Here is a 19,419-nt window from a genome sequence, read left to right as displayed (position 1 = left end):
AACCATTTCTTCACAGAAACGTTTAAGGTATGGTTTCATAATTCAAATAAAAGTTGATATTAATTAATCTAACTTCATTTGTTATTTCAAATACAGAGACACAGTTCTACCAATATGAAGAACCGGAAGAATCTGAAATTCCCTCATCGAACGGGAAGTAGACCGTTTGCACAAATTGAAGACGAGTTGGTAAGTTCATTATTTGTAATAACTTAATATAAAAATTGTTATTAATTATATAAATCATTTATTTCAACAGGCGATTGAAATGGGACGGCCACCGTCTGTAATTGAAGTATTCAAGAGGACCCGTACACCAAAACCGACACAAGAAAACCCAACACCCGTCCCGGACGAACACGTGCAAGAAAAAATTGTAAGTGAATTGAATATGCCTAGTTTTTTATTATAGAAATGATATTTTATTTGAATTGTGCAGGCTGAGATGGAAGAGGTTGTTAGTAACGAACCGGGAATATCGGATTTTGAATTGACGGAGAGGGTGTTCGGACAACAAAAACACGGGGTAGTGTTCGGAATGGGATCAGGCGTCCGGCCCACACACTTTCGTGAGGATCGTCGTAGTGGAAACAGTTCATAGCGAAACAATGAGCGATTGTTAGAAGAGAATCAAATAATGAAGCTCAAGCTGGAGGAACTGGAGAAGAGAGATGAAGAAAGAAGGCGCAAAATGGAAGAATTGCAATCAGAAAAGAAAGAAATTGTGGAAAGAATGGAGAGGGAGAAGTTAGAGATTACCGAAAAAATGGAGAGGGAGAAGTCAGAGATGAACGCGAGAATGGAGAGAATCGAATTATATATGAGGCAACAACCACCTCCTCCCCCCACAAGCTAAGGTTGTTTCGACTATGAACATGTTTTCATTAGTAGTTGAATTTATAACAGATTGTTCGGAATATTTGTTTGGTTTCGAATTTTGTAATGTTCATGATCAATTAATGTGATCGTTTAATGTATGCTGCATTTCTTTTATCATTAATATATTGGTTTGGCTGAACAGGTTTTGGTTGCGAGCAAAATAAGCCGCACATTTTTAAAAATTTAGGGGAAAAAACCGAAAGTAATATTGAAATCTCTCGGTTTTTCTCTTTTTGGAAAAACGAGAGATATTAGAAAACTCTCGATTTTTAGCCAAAGAGAAAACCGAGAGTTATATGACAAACCCTCGGGTTTTATCCAAGAGAGGAAAACCGAGAGTTATTTACAAAACTTTCGGTTTTCCTCTTCGGTTAAAAACCGAGAGTTTTCATATAACTTTCGGTTTTCTTGAAAAGGAGAAAACCGAGAGTTATTGGAAAACTCTCGGTTTTTACACGAAGAGGAAAACCGAAAGTTTTGTAAATAACTTTCGGTTTTTACCCGAAGAGGAAAACCGAGAGTTTTGTAAATAACTCTCGGTTTTCCACATAGAGAAAAACCGAAAGTTCTTTGCAAAAACCCTCGGTTTTTCCACACTGAGAAAAACCGAAAGTTATTTGTAAAACGAGGAAAACCGAAAGGTCTTTGTAAAACCCTCGGTTTTCCACAAAAGAGGAAAACCGAAAGGTCTTTGTAAAACCCTCGGTTTTTCCACAAAGAGAAAACCCGAAAGGTCTTGTAAAACCCTCGGTTTTTCCATAAAGAAAAAACCCGAAAGGTCTTGTAAAACCCTCGGTTTTTCCGCAAAGAGAAAAACCCGAAAGTTTTCATATAACTCTCGGTTTTTCACTTTATGGAAGTCCCGAGAGAGTCAATACCGAGGGATGGCGAGGGTAACTAAAACCGTCGGTAAGGTGTCTTCACCGAAAGTTATAGGGTCAAAACCGAGAGTTTTAACTCTCGGTTTTGACCCCTTTTTCACCAGTGTCAGATTATCTTTCTTTTCATGGTGATATTGTCTTCAAATTCCGTGATTTTTTTTTTACGTTTTTTATTATTATTATGAGTTGATTCATATAGATTTTACATATATATATGTTTTATCTTTCTCAAAAAAAAAAGAATAATTAAGGAAATGCATTGGAAAATGAACAAAGAAATATTTTATTTGAGAGGTAAATAAATTTATAAATAAATATATATTTTGCATGGCAGTGTCATCCTTCACAAGGAGGAGATCTTGCCTAGCTTATTATCCCCCATGCACATAATTAATCAACCCATTCCTACTTAAAATCTCAACAAATTAATCTCCAAGCTATCAACACAATATGAATCTATGCAAAAGAATATGAAACCCAAAGAATCAAATCTATGCATAGTTGCACATTCCATAGCCACATTTTAACCCTTTCTTGCACTTCTTCTTGCATCCACCACAATTATTTCGGTCATTCAAAGGATTCACGCACTTCCCATTGCAACAAATCTCCGGGTACTTGCACTTCTTCCCACACATTCCGCAATTGAGTTTATCCGTGTCCGTATTCACACACTTCTTCTTGCAACAATCCGGTCCTTGACTCCCTTTCGTCCGACAAACCCTAGGGTATTTATTACACGTCATGGCTTGATGTGGGCTAGCCTTTTGATACAATAAACGCCCCACCCCACGTAATGAAGAAAGTCCATCATCCTCGTGAGACATCGTATCTTGCATGACATCATCAATTTCCTCGTCATCAAATAATAACGTCTCACTCTGATCTTCCACGTTAGAAAGAGCAACGACGAATACAGACAAAAGCAGAGCTAATAAATACAAAACTCTCAAACACTTCATTGCGATAAAAACCGAATAGGTAGAAAACAAAAGGTTTATGATCAAATGGGGAACAAGAGAAAGAAAGAAATATTTGATTGTGAAAGTTGATGGGAGATTGGGGAATGGATAGAGGGTATTTATAATATGTAAAGAAAAAAAAAACGTGTTTGGCATAAATTAAATGTGAAAGTAATTAAACTAGATTTGGACTTAGGAATTAGAGTATAATTAATGAATTGTTTATTACTTGATGAACAATCAAAATACTATATAGTTAGGCTAAATAGTGGGATGGTCTTATTCAACGGATATATACGTATATAACATGTGAATTGAGTTCTATTAGTAAAAGGAAGTTAGGTTTTGTAATAAATATAATTAATTAATATAGGAAATCAAATTAGACTAAATTCAACATATTAAACAATTAATAATTATAAAGACATATATGTATATAGACAAAGTTTATACTTATGTTTTTTTCCACTTGTTGGACTTATAAGAGACCGTTACAGAAGCACTATAAACCGTTAGCTTCCAAAATGAACAACGCCTCTTTGACTTGAAAAAAAGTACTATGAGTTAGACCTGAAAGGATTGACCTTAAATTTTTAATCATTTCTATTATGGCTAACTGGGTATAAAATCGACAGGTGGTTTAATATTTCTATTGCGGCTTATTTAAAAAATAAATAAAAATTAAAAGCTAGCATTTAGATGATCTGTAAAATGACTTATTTGATGATTTTATTATTGCATCATTAATATATAGTAATACAAACTTACAATTTGGGAAGCTACTTCTAAAGAGGCTAAATTAGGGGGAGAAATGTTTTCATTTGAAATATCACATTTATGGTCCACGTAAAATTGAGACTTTCCCATATCTAGTTAGAGCCGATCAAACCCTCGGACACAATAATCAGACATATCTCGTAAATGGCACACTAACGACGTAATTAATGAGTTAGGTCATTAGTCAAAGATATTGTTGTGATCGCAAAACAATAGAGATCAACCACTTTTTAAGAAAAAAAACACTTGGTGCGCAAAGGGGGTTTTGAATTATAAGACTAAATCGTCTGAAATGTAGGTTCGAACACCAAATTAAGAATCACAACTCTATAACCAACAAAGTCAAATAAGACCGCAGTTCAATTTATATAATTTTAGTGAAAATTGAATTTATTTTACTTAAGTTACACTGGTGAGTTATTATCCGATATTTAGGTGAGTTATTACCGAATATTTGAGAATGAATTATGGTTGGATATATATACCTATCTTAAATATGTGCCTTTACTGAATGTTTATAACCATAAAAGATGACAAAAAAAAATTATGAAAGTTGACTAACTTTGTTAAAAAACTATGCAAGATAAAGGGGAAATTTGATCAAATGACCATCAGAGAGTCATTCCTAAAACAAACCTCAATATATTTAATTTTTAATTTTAATCTTCTTATTAAAAAAAATTTCATTTTTACCCTTACTAACCTTTTTTCTTTTTTTTCTTCCTTTTCCTTTTCCTTTCCCCCCATTTCTTTCTTCTCATTTTCCTTTTCTTTCCCCTCTCTTCCTCCCCGATCGTTGGCTTCCCCCCGCGACCATTTCTTCCTGCCGGACGATCGCCAAGCAGCCGGACGATCGCCAACCCCAGCCGGACGATCGCAAGCCTCAGCCTGACGATCGCCAAGCCCTAGCCGGACGTTCTTCCTTTCTCGTTCTCGTTCTCGTTCTAATCATTCAAAAACTGAGGTTAGTTCTCCTTTCTCGTTCTAATCATTCAGTTTCTCGTAACAAACCTGGATGTAATGTGCCTAGATTACATGCTCAACAAACCTCCTTGCAGAAACCTAGATTACTGAAGTTTAGTTTAGGGATTGCTTCATTTTGGAAATGCTTAGTTAGTTCGACTACTCCCAAATGATTAGATTACTGATGATTTTAATGAGTATGAAGGTTTTAGGGTTTTAGGGTTTTAGTTTAGGGTTTAGTTAGGTTTGAAATGCTTAGTTAGTTATAAGGTTAGTTTTACTGTTTTAGAATAATCTAAATGGTTGGTTTGTGAACATTTTCACGTGGGGCAATTGAATTGTGTGGGCTTGGGCGTGAATGGGGCGAGGATCGTGGGGGTTGAGTGTGGGGTAGTGTGTGGGCTTGGGCGTGGGGCGAGGGGTGAGTGTGTGGGGTAGTGTGTGGGCTTGGGCGTGGATCGTGGGGTTGAGCGTGGGGCGTGGGGGTTGAGCGTGGGGCGTGGGTTAGTGCGTGGAGCGTGGTCTTGGGCGTGGGCTTGGGCGTGGGCTGGGGCGTGGGGTAGTGCGTGGAGCGTGGGCTTGGGCGTGGGCTGGGACGTGGGGCGTGGGGTAGTGCGTGGAGCGTGGTCTTGGGCGTGGGCTTGTGCGTGGGGCGTGGGGTAGTGCGTGGAGCGTAGGCTTGGGCGTGGGGGTGGTGTGTGGCTGCAATTATTAATATGATTTTACTGTTTTTGATCCACCAAACATTGTTTATATGATTTTACTGACTGTTTTTGCAGATGGCACCAAACGAAACCATTATTAATGATTTTAATGGTCGTGTTTCATGGAAATCCACCGGCCCCAGCTTGGCAAAAATAAAGGAGAGGTTTACTCACCATGATCTTTTGGATAGGGTTTTGCAGACCCAATTCCAGTATCTATTCAAAGCCCCGACATTATATTTTTCGGGAATTATACTCCATCAGATGCTTATCAGAAAAATCAGCTCAAATTCGAAGGAGATAAAGTTCTTGGTCAATGGTAAGGAGGTCTGCTGGGGAATGAAGGATTATGCATTGGTGACAGGCCTCAACTTTGGCAGATTTCCTTTGGTGGAGGAGGTTGAAGAATGTCCACCCCTTGTCCTCAAATATTTTAAGGGTAAAATGGATGTTAGACTGAAAGAGATTGAAGACATTTTCGTCGGATGCTCTAATAAGGAGGATTCATGGAAGATGGGGCTCATATTTCTCATTTACCAGTATCTGTTCGCATCTGATAATAGGAGAAATATAAGTTTCAGAATCTTTCACATGGTGGAAGACATGGAGATGTTCCTCCATTTTCCATGGGGAAAGGTGTCCTTCAGAGTAACCCTGTAGGGTATTGACAAAGATATGAAACACCTCCGTGGGTTATATCTCGCCAAGAAGAAAATCTGGGAAAAGAAAAGCATTTGTGATGTCTCTTATACTTTACATGGGTTCGCAATAGCATTCCAACTTTGGACCTATGAGTTTATCAATACATTCGTCCCCAAATTTGCTAAAAGGACACTGGAAGATGATCCTACAAGCCCAAGGATAGTGCTCTATAAATCTTTTAGGAGTTATACCGGACTTGAGGTATCCACAGCCATCCAGAAGTGCAATGTTCGAAGAAAAATTCATGAGTCTGCGGAGGAGAAGCGGATGTACTCTAGGGACGACTTTGAAGATATGACAGACAACATTTATGATGAATTCTTTGAATTTTATGGGAGGAAGAGAAAGATTGAAGTTTGTGAAGAAGATGAAAACATGAAAGGACTCTCAAACCGCCGGCCAAGAAGAGGAGACATATTAATCCCTGGGTCCCTGAAGTTAACGATGAAATTAGCCAAGACAGCTCTCATGAAATCCCTTCTGTGACGACTCCTCTTCCAACTGATGAAGACAATTCTACATCTTGTGCACCCAATTGAGTGTCTCAAGCCCATACTGATGCAAAACTTGATGAGCTGACAAATGATGTGAATGAGATTAAAACTGAAATCAAGCTCATCAAGGAGAATCAACAACTTATAATCACATTATTGGGGGAAATAAAGGAACAAAAGAATACATGAGGAGAAGAAAAAGAAGAGGCAGGTACTGCTGCACTTGATATTGAGAAGAGGACGAGGACGAAGAGGAAGAATAATGATGTTGCACTTGATACTGAGAAGAGGACGACAAAGAGGAAGAATGATGATGTTGATAATGAGAATAGGACGAAGAGGAAGAATGATGATGTTGATAATGAGAATAGGACGAAGAAGAAGAATGATGAGGTGATGAACTCTAAGAGGAAGAATGACGAGGAGATGAAGAAGAGTAAGCAGGATGATGTTGATGAGATTAAGAGAAAGATGAATGATAGGAAGGAGAGGCGAGAGAGGCTAACGAACTTGGACAAGAAGAGGAAGGCTGATGAGTTGGACAAGAAGAGGGAGTTGGCCAAGAAGAGGAACTTGTCCAAGAAGAGGAAGTCGAAAAAGGTATAATTGCACACCCCCACGCACTTCCCCACGCACACACTTGAGCCCCACGCACAACTCCACACACACCTCACGCACTACCCCAAGCCCCACGCACTACCCTAAGCCCCACGCACTACCCCATGCACAACACCACGCCCCACGCACAACTCCACGCACACCCCACGCACAACCCCACGCACTCACTCCATGCCCCACGCACAAGACCACGCACTACCCCACGCACCCTCCACGCACCACACTTACACCTCAAAATGTATATTAATCTCATTTTATTTTTGATCGTGCAGGACAAGGAAGAAGAAGAGGAAGAGGAGGAGGAGGAGGAGGAGGAGGAGGAGAAGGAGGAGAATGAATATGAGGAGGACAAGGAGGACGAGGAGAATGATGAGGAGGGCGAGGTATAGTTGCGCACAACGCCCCACACCCCACACACAATGTATATTAATCTTATTTTTTGATTGTGCAGGACGATGATTCACGCCTCATATCACAAGCCTCTCGCAAATTAAATTTTGATGAGGAGAAGATTGATGATGTGCAGGACGAGGATTCGCTCCCTACGCCCCAATCCTCTCCCAAATTGAAGGAGGTGGATGAGGAGAAGAATAAGGAAAAGGAGGTGGAGGTGGAGGTGGAGGTATAGGTATAGGTATAGGTGGAGAAGGAGGTGGAGGTGGAGGCTGAGAATAATAAAGAGGTGGTGGAGGAGGAGAACAAATAGGTAGAGGAGGAGGAGGAGACTAAGGGGAATGACAAGGTATGGTATAGTTGTGTACAACGCCCCACGTTCCACAATGTATATTAATCTGATTTTTTGATTGTGCATGACGAAGATTTGCCCCACGTTCCAAAGGAGAAGAAAGAGGAGGAGAAGAATAAGGAGGAGGAGGAGGAGACTAAGGAGAATGACAAGGTATGGTATAGTTGTGCACCATGCCCCACGCCCCACGTTCCACAATGTATATTAATCTGATTTTTTGATTGTGTAGGACGAGGATTTGCCCCCACATTCCAAAGGAGAAGAAAGAGGAGGTGGAGGAGGAGAAGAATAAGGAGAAGGTGGAGGAGGAGATTGTGAAGGAGGTGATTGTGGAGAAGAAGAAGAAGAAGAAAAAGAAGAAGAAGAAGGAGAAGGAGGTGAATGATGTGAAAGAATTGACTCCATCACAATTTGTAGGTAAAGGTTTTCAGAGAAAGAAGATGAAGTCGAAACAATTTGGGGACTACACCGACCCTGGTGGGAAATGGTTTAAACTAAATGATCCGATTAAGGTTAATCCTATGTTACGAATTGATAAGAAAAAGATGAAGACTTTGAAGAAATGGTTAAAGAGTGATGATAAAGACCTCAAAGATTTGACTGTTTGCGAAGTAAATCGTTCTTTATTCAACAGATTGCTCAAGCCTCAAGAATGGTTACACGATGTGGTAAGTATTTTTGTTCTTTATTTTTGTTCATTGTTTTTGAAAGTGTCCCCACGTCCACCCCACCCCCACGATCCACGCCCCATCCACACACAACGCCCCACTATCCACGCCCAAGATCACGATCCACGCCCCACCCACGCACAACCCCACGTCCCACGCCCAAGCTCAGGCTCCACGCTCAACCCCCACGTCCCACGCACAACCCCACGCCCCACGTCCAAGCTCAATAAACTCTAATAAAGGCTTAAAGCCCATTACAATATATAAACTATAACTCTTAAGCCCAATAAAGGCTTAAAGCCCATTACAATATATAAACTCTAATAAAATATAAGCCCAAAACCCAACACAACCACCACTTCCTCTTCTTCGTTCAATTTAGGATTGATCTTGAGATTGACTTTCTGAGATGTTTATCTTAGATTTGCACATTAGGTTGAAGAAGAAGAAACGGATAAAGGTTGAAGAGAGATAAAATAAAAGATGGAAAATGGAAGGGTTTATTGAGAAAGAGAATTTATATATTAAGGTTAAATATGGAAAGTAAAAATTAGTAAGATTTATACCTACTCCTATGAGTTATAATTTAATACAGATTTTGAGGTATAATTTACTTATTATAAATACTATAGATATATAATTTTGAGAGGTCCTGGGTTCGAGTCCGTTAGTTTAGCGGCAACAAGAGATGGATATCCTAACCTCCTTGAGAGGTCCTAGGTTCGAGCTCGTCAAACGGCAAGTTCTGCGCCTAGTTAAATGATTAAGTGTGTTTGTGGGCTATGTGCTTAACCCTCTTGTGGGCACATTTATTTATGAGGAGTGATAGGGGAAGGGAATTTGAGAGAGGGAATTGGGGAGGGAATGATGTGGCATCACCTATTGGTTGGGAAAATGGAAAAGTGGGAGGAAAGAGAGAAGAGAGATAAATTATTTGATTTTTTCATCCAATCACATTGCGCCACGTCATTCCCTCTCATATTCCCTCACCCAAATTCCCTCCCTCAATCATTTCTTTTTTTTATATATAACTTTTTTTAACCAAACAACTCATTAACTTTACTATACATATTGTTATCTTATATCGACATGATTATACCTCCAACAAACGAGGGCTTAATTAAAGTGCTAAAACATACCATATGCCGTTCCACTTGTATAAAAGATTTGTTGTCGGCGTAGTGGGTGTATCTAAGATTGGCTATGTTTCCGACATTGGTCGCACTTTTTCTCTGCAATTATAAGATATTTGTTAGTTAATAGTCGATTAAACATATAATTAATTAAAAATTACTATTATACCTTAAATTAATTTGTGAAGTAGTGATGGTTGTGAAGTAGTGATTCCAATCCGAGTTGTTGAATTTAGTAGGAGGGTTTGTCAGATTAGTTGGTCGTTGGTCCGATGTAGTTTGATGTAATCGTTGTGGTTCTTACATCTCCACCTATTCCATATTTGTTTGACATGTGCCATCACTCTAGCTCTATAGATATCAATGTGATGGGGAACTACCTCGAAAGGATCCTGAAAAATAACAACAGATTTTAGGATTGTGAAAATGTCAAATTATAAGATAACACATTAAAAATTATCAAACTCATGGTGATGGACCGCCATAGATGGTCCAACTGGGTATGTGACATATTAAACCAATGTATTATACAATGCAGCACCACCATGGGCCGGATCCCGAATAATGGTGCCAATATGCCTCAACCAGTAGGTGGCGTTATGATAATTTGGCGTTGTGATATTTTGATTTTCAATTCACCTCTCTGAACTCTAATTGCATCTTCTGCCCAATTGGTAGTCTCCCTATAACAGTATTTTAGTTTCTCTATATAACATTGTTTTTGTTTCCTATCACCATTCTTCTCAATCAATTTTGATAAGTTAGTAAAATTAATTGATAAAAAATAATTACAAAATTAAATATTTATCATTTATCTTAGAGATAAATGATAATGAAGGGTGAGAGTGAAAAATATAACTTTGGAAGACATATTCCTTTCCTATGTATATAAAAAAATATAATGTATATTTGTGTTACACAGAAGAAATATAATTAGAGATAATTATTCTTTTTAAAAAATGACATAATTTTAGATAATATTTATTATTTTATAAAAAAAAACAATTCTCATTTATTTAAGTTACATATGAAGAACTAATTTATAAATTAAATAAAATAACGTTTATATCCATACGAAAATTTAAATATAAAATAATTTTATCAATCTGTAAAATTTAAATTAATCATAAAACTAATACAACTAGCATGTATCTCGTGCATTTGCACGAGTAATAATATAAAAAATCGTGAAAAAATATTACGGTAAAATTTTTATGGGCGGGTCAACCCACAATCCGACCCAAGTATCCATTTACTCTCACATATATCCAAATTAACCACAGCTCTCGACCCGGCAATCCGGATACTTTAAAAATTAAGCATCATTATATATATATAGATTAGTTAGTTAAAAAGTTGAACTTATATTGTTAAGATGTAACGCGTTTATCAAATTTTGGGTTGAATTTAACATATAAAGTGTTATTAGCCTAGTTGGTTAAGAGGTTGTACTTGTTTTGTTATGTTGCAAATTCGAACCATACCTATAGCATTTTTAATTTTATTTTTAACCGTTTTAAAATTTTTATTGGCGGGTCAACCCACAATCCGATCCAAGTATCAATTTACTCTCACATATATTCAAATTAACCACAACTCTCGACCCCGCAATCCGGACACTTTCAAAATTAAGCATTATTATATATATATAGATTAGTTAGTTAAAAAGTTGAACTTATATAGTTAAAATGTAACGCGTTTATCAAATTTTGGGTTGAATTTAAAATATAAAGTGTTATTAGCCTAGTTGGTTAAAAGATTGTGTTTATTTTGTTAGGTTGCAAGTTCGAACCATACCTATAGCATTTGTAATTTTATTTTTAACCGTTTTAAAATTTTTATGGGTGGGTCAACCCACAATCCGACTCAAGTATCCATTTACTCTCACATATATTCAAATTAACCATAGCTCTTGACCCGGCAATCCGGACACTTTAAAAATTAAGCATCATTATATATATATTTATTTATAAAACAAACTTATTTATTTGGTGATAACTTTTAAAACAAACTTATTTAGGTTTTTTTATAATGAAGTAGAACAAGTTAATCAATCAAACCGTCTCCTCCTACAGAGTCTATCAAATACTCTAACCGAAAATAAAATTATCAATATTTCAAGGTAGGTAAACAACATCAACAAATATTTTGTCAAGATGAGTTACCATCATAATATATTGTCAAAATATTGCATATTTAATTAAAATAGTGAAAAACTAATGCAAATGATTAGATGATACATGTAAAAATGTCTCAAGAGGAAAGATATATTTCATTTCCTTTTTATTTCACAAATAAAAGTTTAACACCATATATCATAGCTTAATCACCTCCATTATTAAGAAGTGAACGTAAACAAATTTAAAAAATAAATTATTAACACAATAGAAGGTATAAATATAATTAAATAAAATATCCATACATAATTAGGAGTGTGACTTGGATGATGTTTTTTTTGTAACGAACAATTTCAACCAGGCTAAATTAGACCATGAACCAAAAAAAAACAACGCTCTTTACTAAGAAAAAAAAATAATAAAACAGTTAGCGGGATAATAAGAGTGATTTGGATTTTTATATTAGACAAAATGAACCAAATTCGATAAATTAATGGTGGTTATAAGTTATATTAAATTTTTTTAATTATATATTTAAAATAATAACTAATACATATTAATTATGAATATGAAAAGTCTTCACTTTTAATTATATTTTATGTTTTTTAATTAATAATAATAATATAATATATATATATATATAACAATAATTTTATAATTTATATAATTATATATATATTGTGATACATTAATAGGGATATATTTAAATACATATAAATTATTTTATTTTATTATTTGTGTCTTTTAATGATTTTTTTAATAAATAATTTTAAATATATTAATAATTTTACTTGCATTAATAATTTTATTTGATATATTATTGGTGATACATTTAAATAAAAATAAATAAAGCTGTTGGATTATTTATCTCCATTTTATGAATTATTTTTAATAAATAATTTTATATATTAATAATTTTATATGTATTAATTATTTTATAATCAAATTAATTATTGTGATAAATAATCAAATTAATTAAAGAATAAGTACAAAATAAAAAAATAAAAAAAATTATTTAAAATAAATGATGTACTCATTCAATCTCCAAATAATTTTAGAAAAATTAAAGGAACAAAAATAAATAATTTAGAATGAATTGTTGTATTCATTTCATAAACAATTATTTATTTAACACTAATATATATCTATATATATATATATATATATATAAAATAGAAAACTTTAACAAAAATAATAGTTTAGTAATATATATATATTTTAAAAATATAATTTTATATATTTTATTAATTTGATTTATTTATTCTCCTTATCGTTACTTAATAAATTTTATATTTGACTTCTTAATTCTTACCATGTAATAAATATATTTATTAATTTATTAATTTTTTCAATTATTACTCTTAAAAATATGTAAATTAATTAATTCAAATATATAATTACAAATTAATAGATAAATAAATATATATATATATATATATAACAAAAAAATCGTAGAAATATTCTTTTTGTCCCAAACATAATTTTTACTGCAATTTTTTTTAATAAATAAAAGAGAATAAATTAAATAATTAAAATACGGGAGTTTATAGTTAATTGTTGATGCTTAACAGAAAATTATTGTGGTGTCTTACACTTACGTGATTATTGTTAGTTTAAATTTTAAACATTGTAATTTTAAGCATTATATATATATATATGGTAAACAACTATTGAATTGTATTAAAAAATTAAAATAATATCATATATATTATATATATTTACTTATTTTCCGGATAGGCGAGCCTACATTAGAGGTAGAGCCCGGAGGCCCAAGATCCTTAATCCTAATATATGAGTCCTAACTAATATATGAGTCCTAATTTATTAATTCTATATAATTAGCCCGGTGGCCCCTACCATGTTATATATCCTTATTCCTTAATACTAATATACTATACTAATATATTATACACTATATTTATTCATAACTAAACCAAACTACTGTATCTAATTTATTAATTTTTTTAAGGAAAAATTATCAATCAATCAATACTAATATATTATATAATATATTTACTCATAATTAAAGAATATCATAATTTATTAATTCCTAAATAAATAATTCACTCAATAATATATAATTTATCCCTTCCTAATTAAATTCATTTTAAGCTATATATATAATTTATTCAGCTTAATTAAAAAAATATGTCCCTAATAATAATAGTCACAATAATAATTTAAAAATTTTAATTTCTCACTGATTATATCTCTATAATTTGTAAGGTTAAACGAAGAATTCCTGCCGACTTATATTAAATTTCATTCTCTCACCAGGTTTGTATAAATTCAATTTTGTAATAATTTGTGTTATGTGAATCGTTTTACATTATTAATGTTCCGATAATAATTTTCATAGTATCTAATATTTTAAGATATTAAGAATTTTGAAATTCAACCATTTTTTAATGGTAATTTTCTATTAGAATCTAGAATCTCCTTATAAATCTTAAAGAGTTGAGTTTCATTAAACTATCCTTGAACGAGATTTTAGATTGCGTATTTTTATGTGGCGACTTCATGTAAATAATAATTATGAAATTAGATGAACTTACATTAAAATTAGGCCATATCAACTTATGTTGTCGGTGTATCTGAGATCTGAATTTATTCAATTATAGACTCGGATTTAATTACAAGTGAATATTATATTTCAAAAAATTGTAAATTCCAACTTCAATAGTAAATGTTATGCTCTTCTTTTTTTTTCTTTTTTTTTTATATTTGGTCTAAAATATTTATTTTTCTCTTTTAGGTATTTTATTTTTCTGATACGATGATGTGTTTCGTTGTGCTTAAACGATTATTTTTTTTAATATATCATGGAATATTTAAAAAAAAATGTGTTATATTAAATTTTATGAAAATATTTTTAGCTCGGTTAGATTTGAAATCCTAATTCCACCCAGGTTATCTTGTCTTGAAATTGTGTTACTACTTTTTTGACATTTAAAAAAAATGTTTCACATCAATTTTTTTTAATTATTTTATATAATATTATTAGAAGGAAGGGGCATATATAAACTCAATACAAATATCTTAATGATATCAATATTTCTTTTTTCCTTTTGCATTGTTCAGTTTGCAGAAGATGGTGCAATTACCGAATGAGATTATAGAAGAGATTCTTTGTCGATTGCGTGTAAGATATCTTCTCCGATTCAGATGTGTATCTAAATCTTGGCTTGCCATAATCAGTAGCTCTTATTTCATCAAATTGCATCTTAATCCATCACTTCAAACCAAGAGCATCCTTAGCCGCCTTTTTTTCACGAGTTATTGCGATCACTTTCGGGTGGATTTTGATTCCCACGGCTTTCTTCAACCGGTGAAGATGAATTACTTTAAATTGCGGTATCCAAATCATAAAACTTCGATTTGTGGTTCTTGTGATGGCTTGCTTTGCATAAAAACATACGGTGATACACCCAAGTTATTATTATGGAATCCATCAACAAAAAAGTCTATACAACTTCCTTATCCTGCATCGATTGCTGATGAAAAAGGCTGGATTTGGGTTTATCGATTTGGTTACGACAACATCAATAATGATTACAAGGTAGTGAAACTATTGTTTCCTATAAATAAAAATAAAGAAAATTATAAGATTAATGTTTATAGTTTGAAATCAAATTCGTGGCATAGTCCAAAGAAGTTTCCCTACCCTCCGAGGATTAGTAGCATTGGATATTCCATAAGTAGTGGAGCTATGCACTGGATATCAAGAATGGGATTAGATTCAAAAAGTGAAGGATCAATTATTGCCTTTTGTTAGGATCTAGGTAGCCGCTAGAGGACCGGGGTTGAACCGGTTAGCGGTTCTCACTCGAAGGGTGGTGGTTAATCTAGTTAGAGATTAACACCGGGGTTTCAATACTACACAACCTGTCATAAACCCTTGAACTAGGTTCAAGTGCGGAAGAGGTTTGCTTTCAGGTTGAAGCAGCACACTTGTATAATAGGCAGAGTCGGTTTCGAATGATTAAGGTTAAAGAGAATGGTGGGTCGGTTTCGGTAACCTGGTGAATCGGCTTGAATAGAGTTAAGTCGGTTATAGCGGTACGGATCGGTTAAAAGATGGAGCCGGCAGAAAGTAAATGACAAAGGCGATTTTATGGATGTTCGGAGATAAAACTTCTACGTCACCCCTTCCTCTCGAAACCGCGAGAAGGATATTCACTAAGGAATATCAATACAATCCGATCGAGACTTATTTCCTGCTCGATAACACTCTTACAATTTATACCGGAATTGTAAACTACACACACTAGCACTCAGGCTTTCTCTAGAAATAGAGCTCACTGTTTTCACTTGTAGATTAAATGCTCTTAGAATTTCTCACTTGTCTCACTGTGTGTTCTTTGTCCCACATTTACTCTTCTTCAACTGCCCCTTTTATATGTGAAATATACCAACGGTCATATTTCACTGCCTTGAATCTGATTGGTTGAGTAGGGGTGCAGAGGTCCAATGATTCAGAGATTCAGACCTGCGGTCGTTTCCTCAGACCTGATGGTCAACCTCAGACCTGGCAGTCTGTTCTTCCGGTATGTAAGACAAACCTGCTAGGTTTGTCTTTTACTCAATGTAGACACTGTTTGTTAGACAGTTGTCTGTACTTGAAAGATCTCCTTTCTAACTTATCCCGAAGTGGAAAGATCCTGTAGGACTGTCTTCTGCAGCCTGCAGACTTTCCTCAGACTTGTATGAATATGGAAGTGTTTAGTCTGTTTCTTTGGTATCATTCTCAACAGATACCCGAATTGTCTTCTTGTACTGGTCGGTCATTCGACTTAACCGGATGGCTTCCGGTATGGGTGATACAACCGGACTTCTTCCGGTTATTCTTCTGCCTTGTGGCTGGTCGGCTGTCTGATGTTTCCGGTTTTAAGCTTTGGCCAACCCTTTCTTTGTGCGGTTATATTCCAGGTGTTCCTGGTCGGTTTAATGACTTGACCGACTAGTTTTCTTTAGCCGGTTCTTTTGTTTGTCCGGTCCGGTTCCTTGTTCCTGCATGGAAGATTTATTTAAGTTAGGTTTATATGAACCGGTCTAATTTTATCTAACAATTTCTCCCTTTTTGATTATTTTATTTAAAATTATCAAAATCATGTAAGTTTGCAAACGTAGGCCGGTTGTTTTGTTTGTCCGGATTTTTGAAACTAACTTTAGGATAATTTTTCGAAAAATTTGGAAAAATTTTGAGAAAAATTTTGGAACGGTCTTATCTTTTATCTTATCAATTTCTCCCTTTTTGATTATCAAAACCAAGTAGAGATGCAAAAGATGGCCGGTTTCAAAAATAGCTTATATATATGATAGCTAACCGAAAATAATATATAGAAATACTAAGACAAGTATAGGTAAAGAAAAGAGAGTCCCTAGTCCGAGTCCGAGAAGTCATATATGTTCCACTTTTTCTTCGCTAGTTGCGGTCGACTGGCCGATCCGGAGGCTCGTTGTTTTGTGGGTCGCCGATGTAGGTGCACTTCAGCCTCTTCTTCGACGCGAGTGGCCTGATCCGGTATACTCTTGATAACCGTGTCAGTTACCACATTCAGTAGGTCGGCCACTTGAGCTTTCTTTGAGGGTTCTCTTTTCCGTTTCGCCGGTATCGAAGATGCAGAGGTTTCCTTCTTCTTTTTGTTGGCGGCTGCATAGCCTTCTAGCCTCTGACTTTCCCTTTCTAACCGCGCAGCATCCTTCGCAGCTTGAGCGGCTACCGTCTTTGCAAATCCCGGGAACTTAGCTCCTACCCTTCGAATACGTTCGGCTTCTTCCTCCTCGGTAAGTTGCGGTGACTCCTTCTCTTTTCTTGCTTCGGCGTCCAGCTCATCCTGGACCTTCTTAGCCGCTTGGGCATCAGCCTCCACAGCCGCGGCATCCGCATTCATCTTAGCATTCAGCAGTTCGGCAACTTGCGCGGAAAGCACCTTGAGTTCGGCCTCGAGACCCTCATTTTTCTTCTCAAGTTCGGAGACCCGTCCGAGTGTTGTGCCGACCAGGTCCCCAGCAACCTCCGTCAATCGTTGATCGGTCTCTCTTTCAAGCCGGTCAAAGTTCTCCTTTAACTCGGAAGTCGTATCTTCCAAAATCACGGTTCTCCTAAGGTGTTTGTTGCGCAGCACCGCTTCATTCTGTTGATCATCGTCGATTTCTGAGAACCGGTCTTCTGTTCTCTCCAAAAGATGCCTTGTGGTATTGGCAAACTTGAGTGTCGAGCAAACGGTTCTTTGGAATTTCTCCTTCAAAGGGAGAACCTCAGAGTCTTCAAACTCTTGAAAGCGGCTCTCAGCCCATTCTTTTGTGAAGCCCGGTTCGGAGACTTCTGGTTTTGTAAGTGGAGATTGCCCGGTGAGAGGAGGATCCGCCCTTTCATCGGATTCCTCTGTTGCCGAATTCTCCCTTGGAGGTGTTGGACAGTGATCTGGACTTGTATCGATCCAGGGAGCTGTATATACCGGTATTTCCTTTTGACCGTACATTGCCTCCAGCCGGTCAATTTCTTGGATGAGGTCTCCTTTGGCTTTTTCAAGTCTTTCCAACACCAGCGGTGTTAAGGTGTCCTCCTCCGATGCTACCTCTTCGAATTTTACCGTAATCTTCCGGATGCGTATGGTTAGCTTCCGTAGCTGTGCTCGCGGTTTTAAGAGGTAGGTTCGGTGTAGTACCTCTTCAATGGTATCAGATTTTGTGAGATCCATGACCACGTCCTCCACTTCCTTCAGTCTTTGGAGGCATTCCACGTCGGTGTAGCCCGGTAGGATTTGCCTATACCGTTTGCCGAAACGGTGCTCGTGCCATTCCAGGTATATCTCCTCAATCATCTCGGCTCGCTTTTTAGTGCCCTTTAGGAGTTTCAGAGCTACCCTATCGGCATCTGCTTCTTCGTCCTCCTCATCATCTTCGTTACCGCTTTCATTACTACCTTCTTCACCACCTTCTTCACCATCCTCTTCACCACCCTCGGTGATCTCAGGATTTGTGCCAGGACCGGCATTATCGGGACTTTGGCCCAAATGCTCTCTTCATTTCCCGATCTTTCGTCATTGGTCTTTTCTGATTCGGATCTTTCCGAAGTGGAAGCCGACTCTTCCTCTTCCGTTGGCGGTGGCGGTTCCGAGAAGACTATTTTCTCTTTCCCTTTGCTCTTGGCCTTTTCTTTAGTTGGGGCCGCTTTCTTGTCGGTTGCCTTCTTTCGGCCACCTGTGAAACCGGGGGCCGAGTGCTTCCTTTCCAGAAATTGTTTTGATCGTATCAGGCTTCTTGAGGAGATGGTGACGCCGGGACCGATCTTGAGGTTGTGGTGAAGGAAGATCTTACCGAGGGGAACAGCATATCCCCATGACCGGTTTGAGTCCGGTTTCACCATTTCCAACAAGTTGTGGAACACTGCCTTTGCCCAGTTAACCTTTGTCCCTTCTATCAGCCCGACCAGCATCCTGATTTTGTCTTTGGTTAGGCTGCTGTAGTTCCCTCCCCTTGCTAGAATCGCCCTTGCGAAGATATCACAAATTGGAATATACTCCGGTTTCAACGTTGATTTGCTACCGGATACTTTTATCGGCTCCTTAGTCGCCAAGAGTATCTGGCAAGCTGCCTCAAAAGTTTTAATCTTTATGTCCGCCGTTGCATCCTGGCCGGCTGTTGGAAGACGCAGGCTTTTTTCCATCGATGCCTCGGTGAGCTCTATTTCAGTACCGCCGACAGTTGCGGTGATTTTGTCATCAGAGATAGTTGCGGTGTTGAAAAATTCCTCGACCGCATCTTTGTAGA

General features: G+C 36.4%; 1 protein-coding gene across 1 annotated transcript; it reads right to left on the bottom strand.

Moving 5' to 3' along the window:
• Positions 1-2,088: 2,088 nt before the first annotated feature.
• On the bottom strand, positions 2,089-2,609 carry LOC124944067 (stigma-specific STIG1-like protein 1). The gene has a single exon (XM_047484527.1). The coding sequence runs from the start codon at positions 2,597-2,599 to the stop codon at positions 2,252-2,254; it is 348 nt and encodes a 115-aa protein (XP_047340483.1). The 5' UTR covers positions 2,600-2,609; the 3' UTR covers positions 2,089-2,251.
• Positions 2,610-19,419: the final 16,810 nt, after the last annotated feature.

This window comes from Impatiens glandulifera, chromosome 6 (genome assembly GCF_907164915.1).
Source record: "Impatiens glandulifera chromosome 6, dImpGla2.1, whole genome shotgun sequence".
Classification (NCBI taxonomy): domain Eukaryota; kingdom Viridiplantae; phylum Streptophyta; class Magnoliopsida; order Ericales; family Balsaminaceae; genus Impatiens; species Impatiens glandulifera.
The sequence above is the reverse complement of the archived record's forward strand: the minus strand, read 5'-3'. Positions and strand labels throughout refer to the sequence as shown.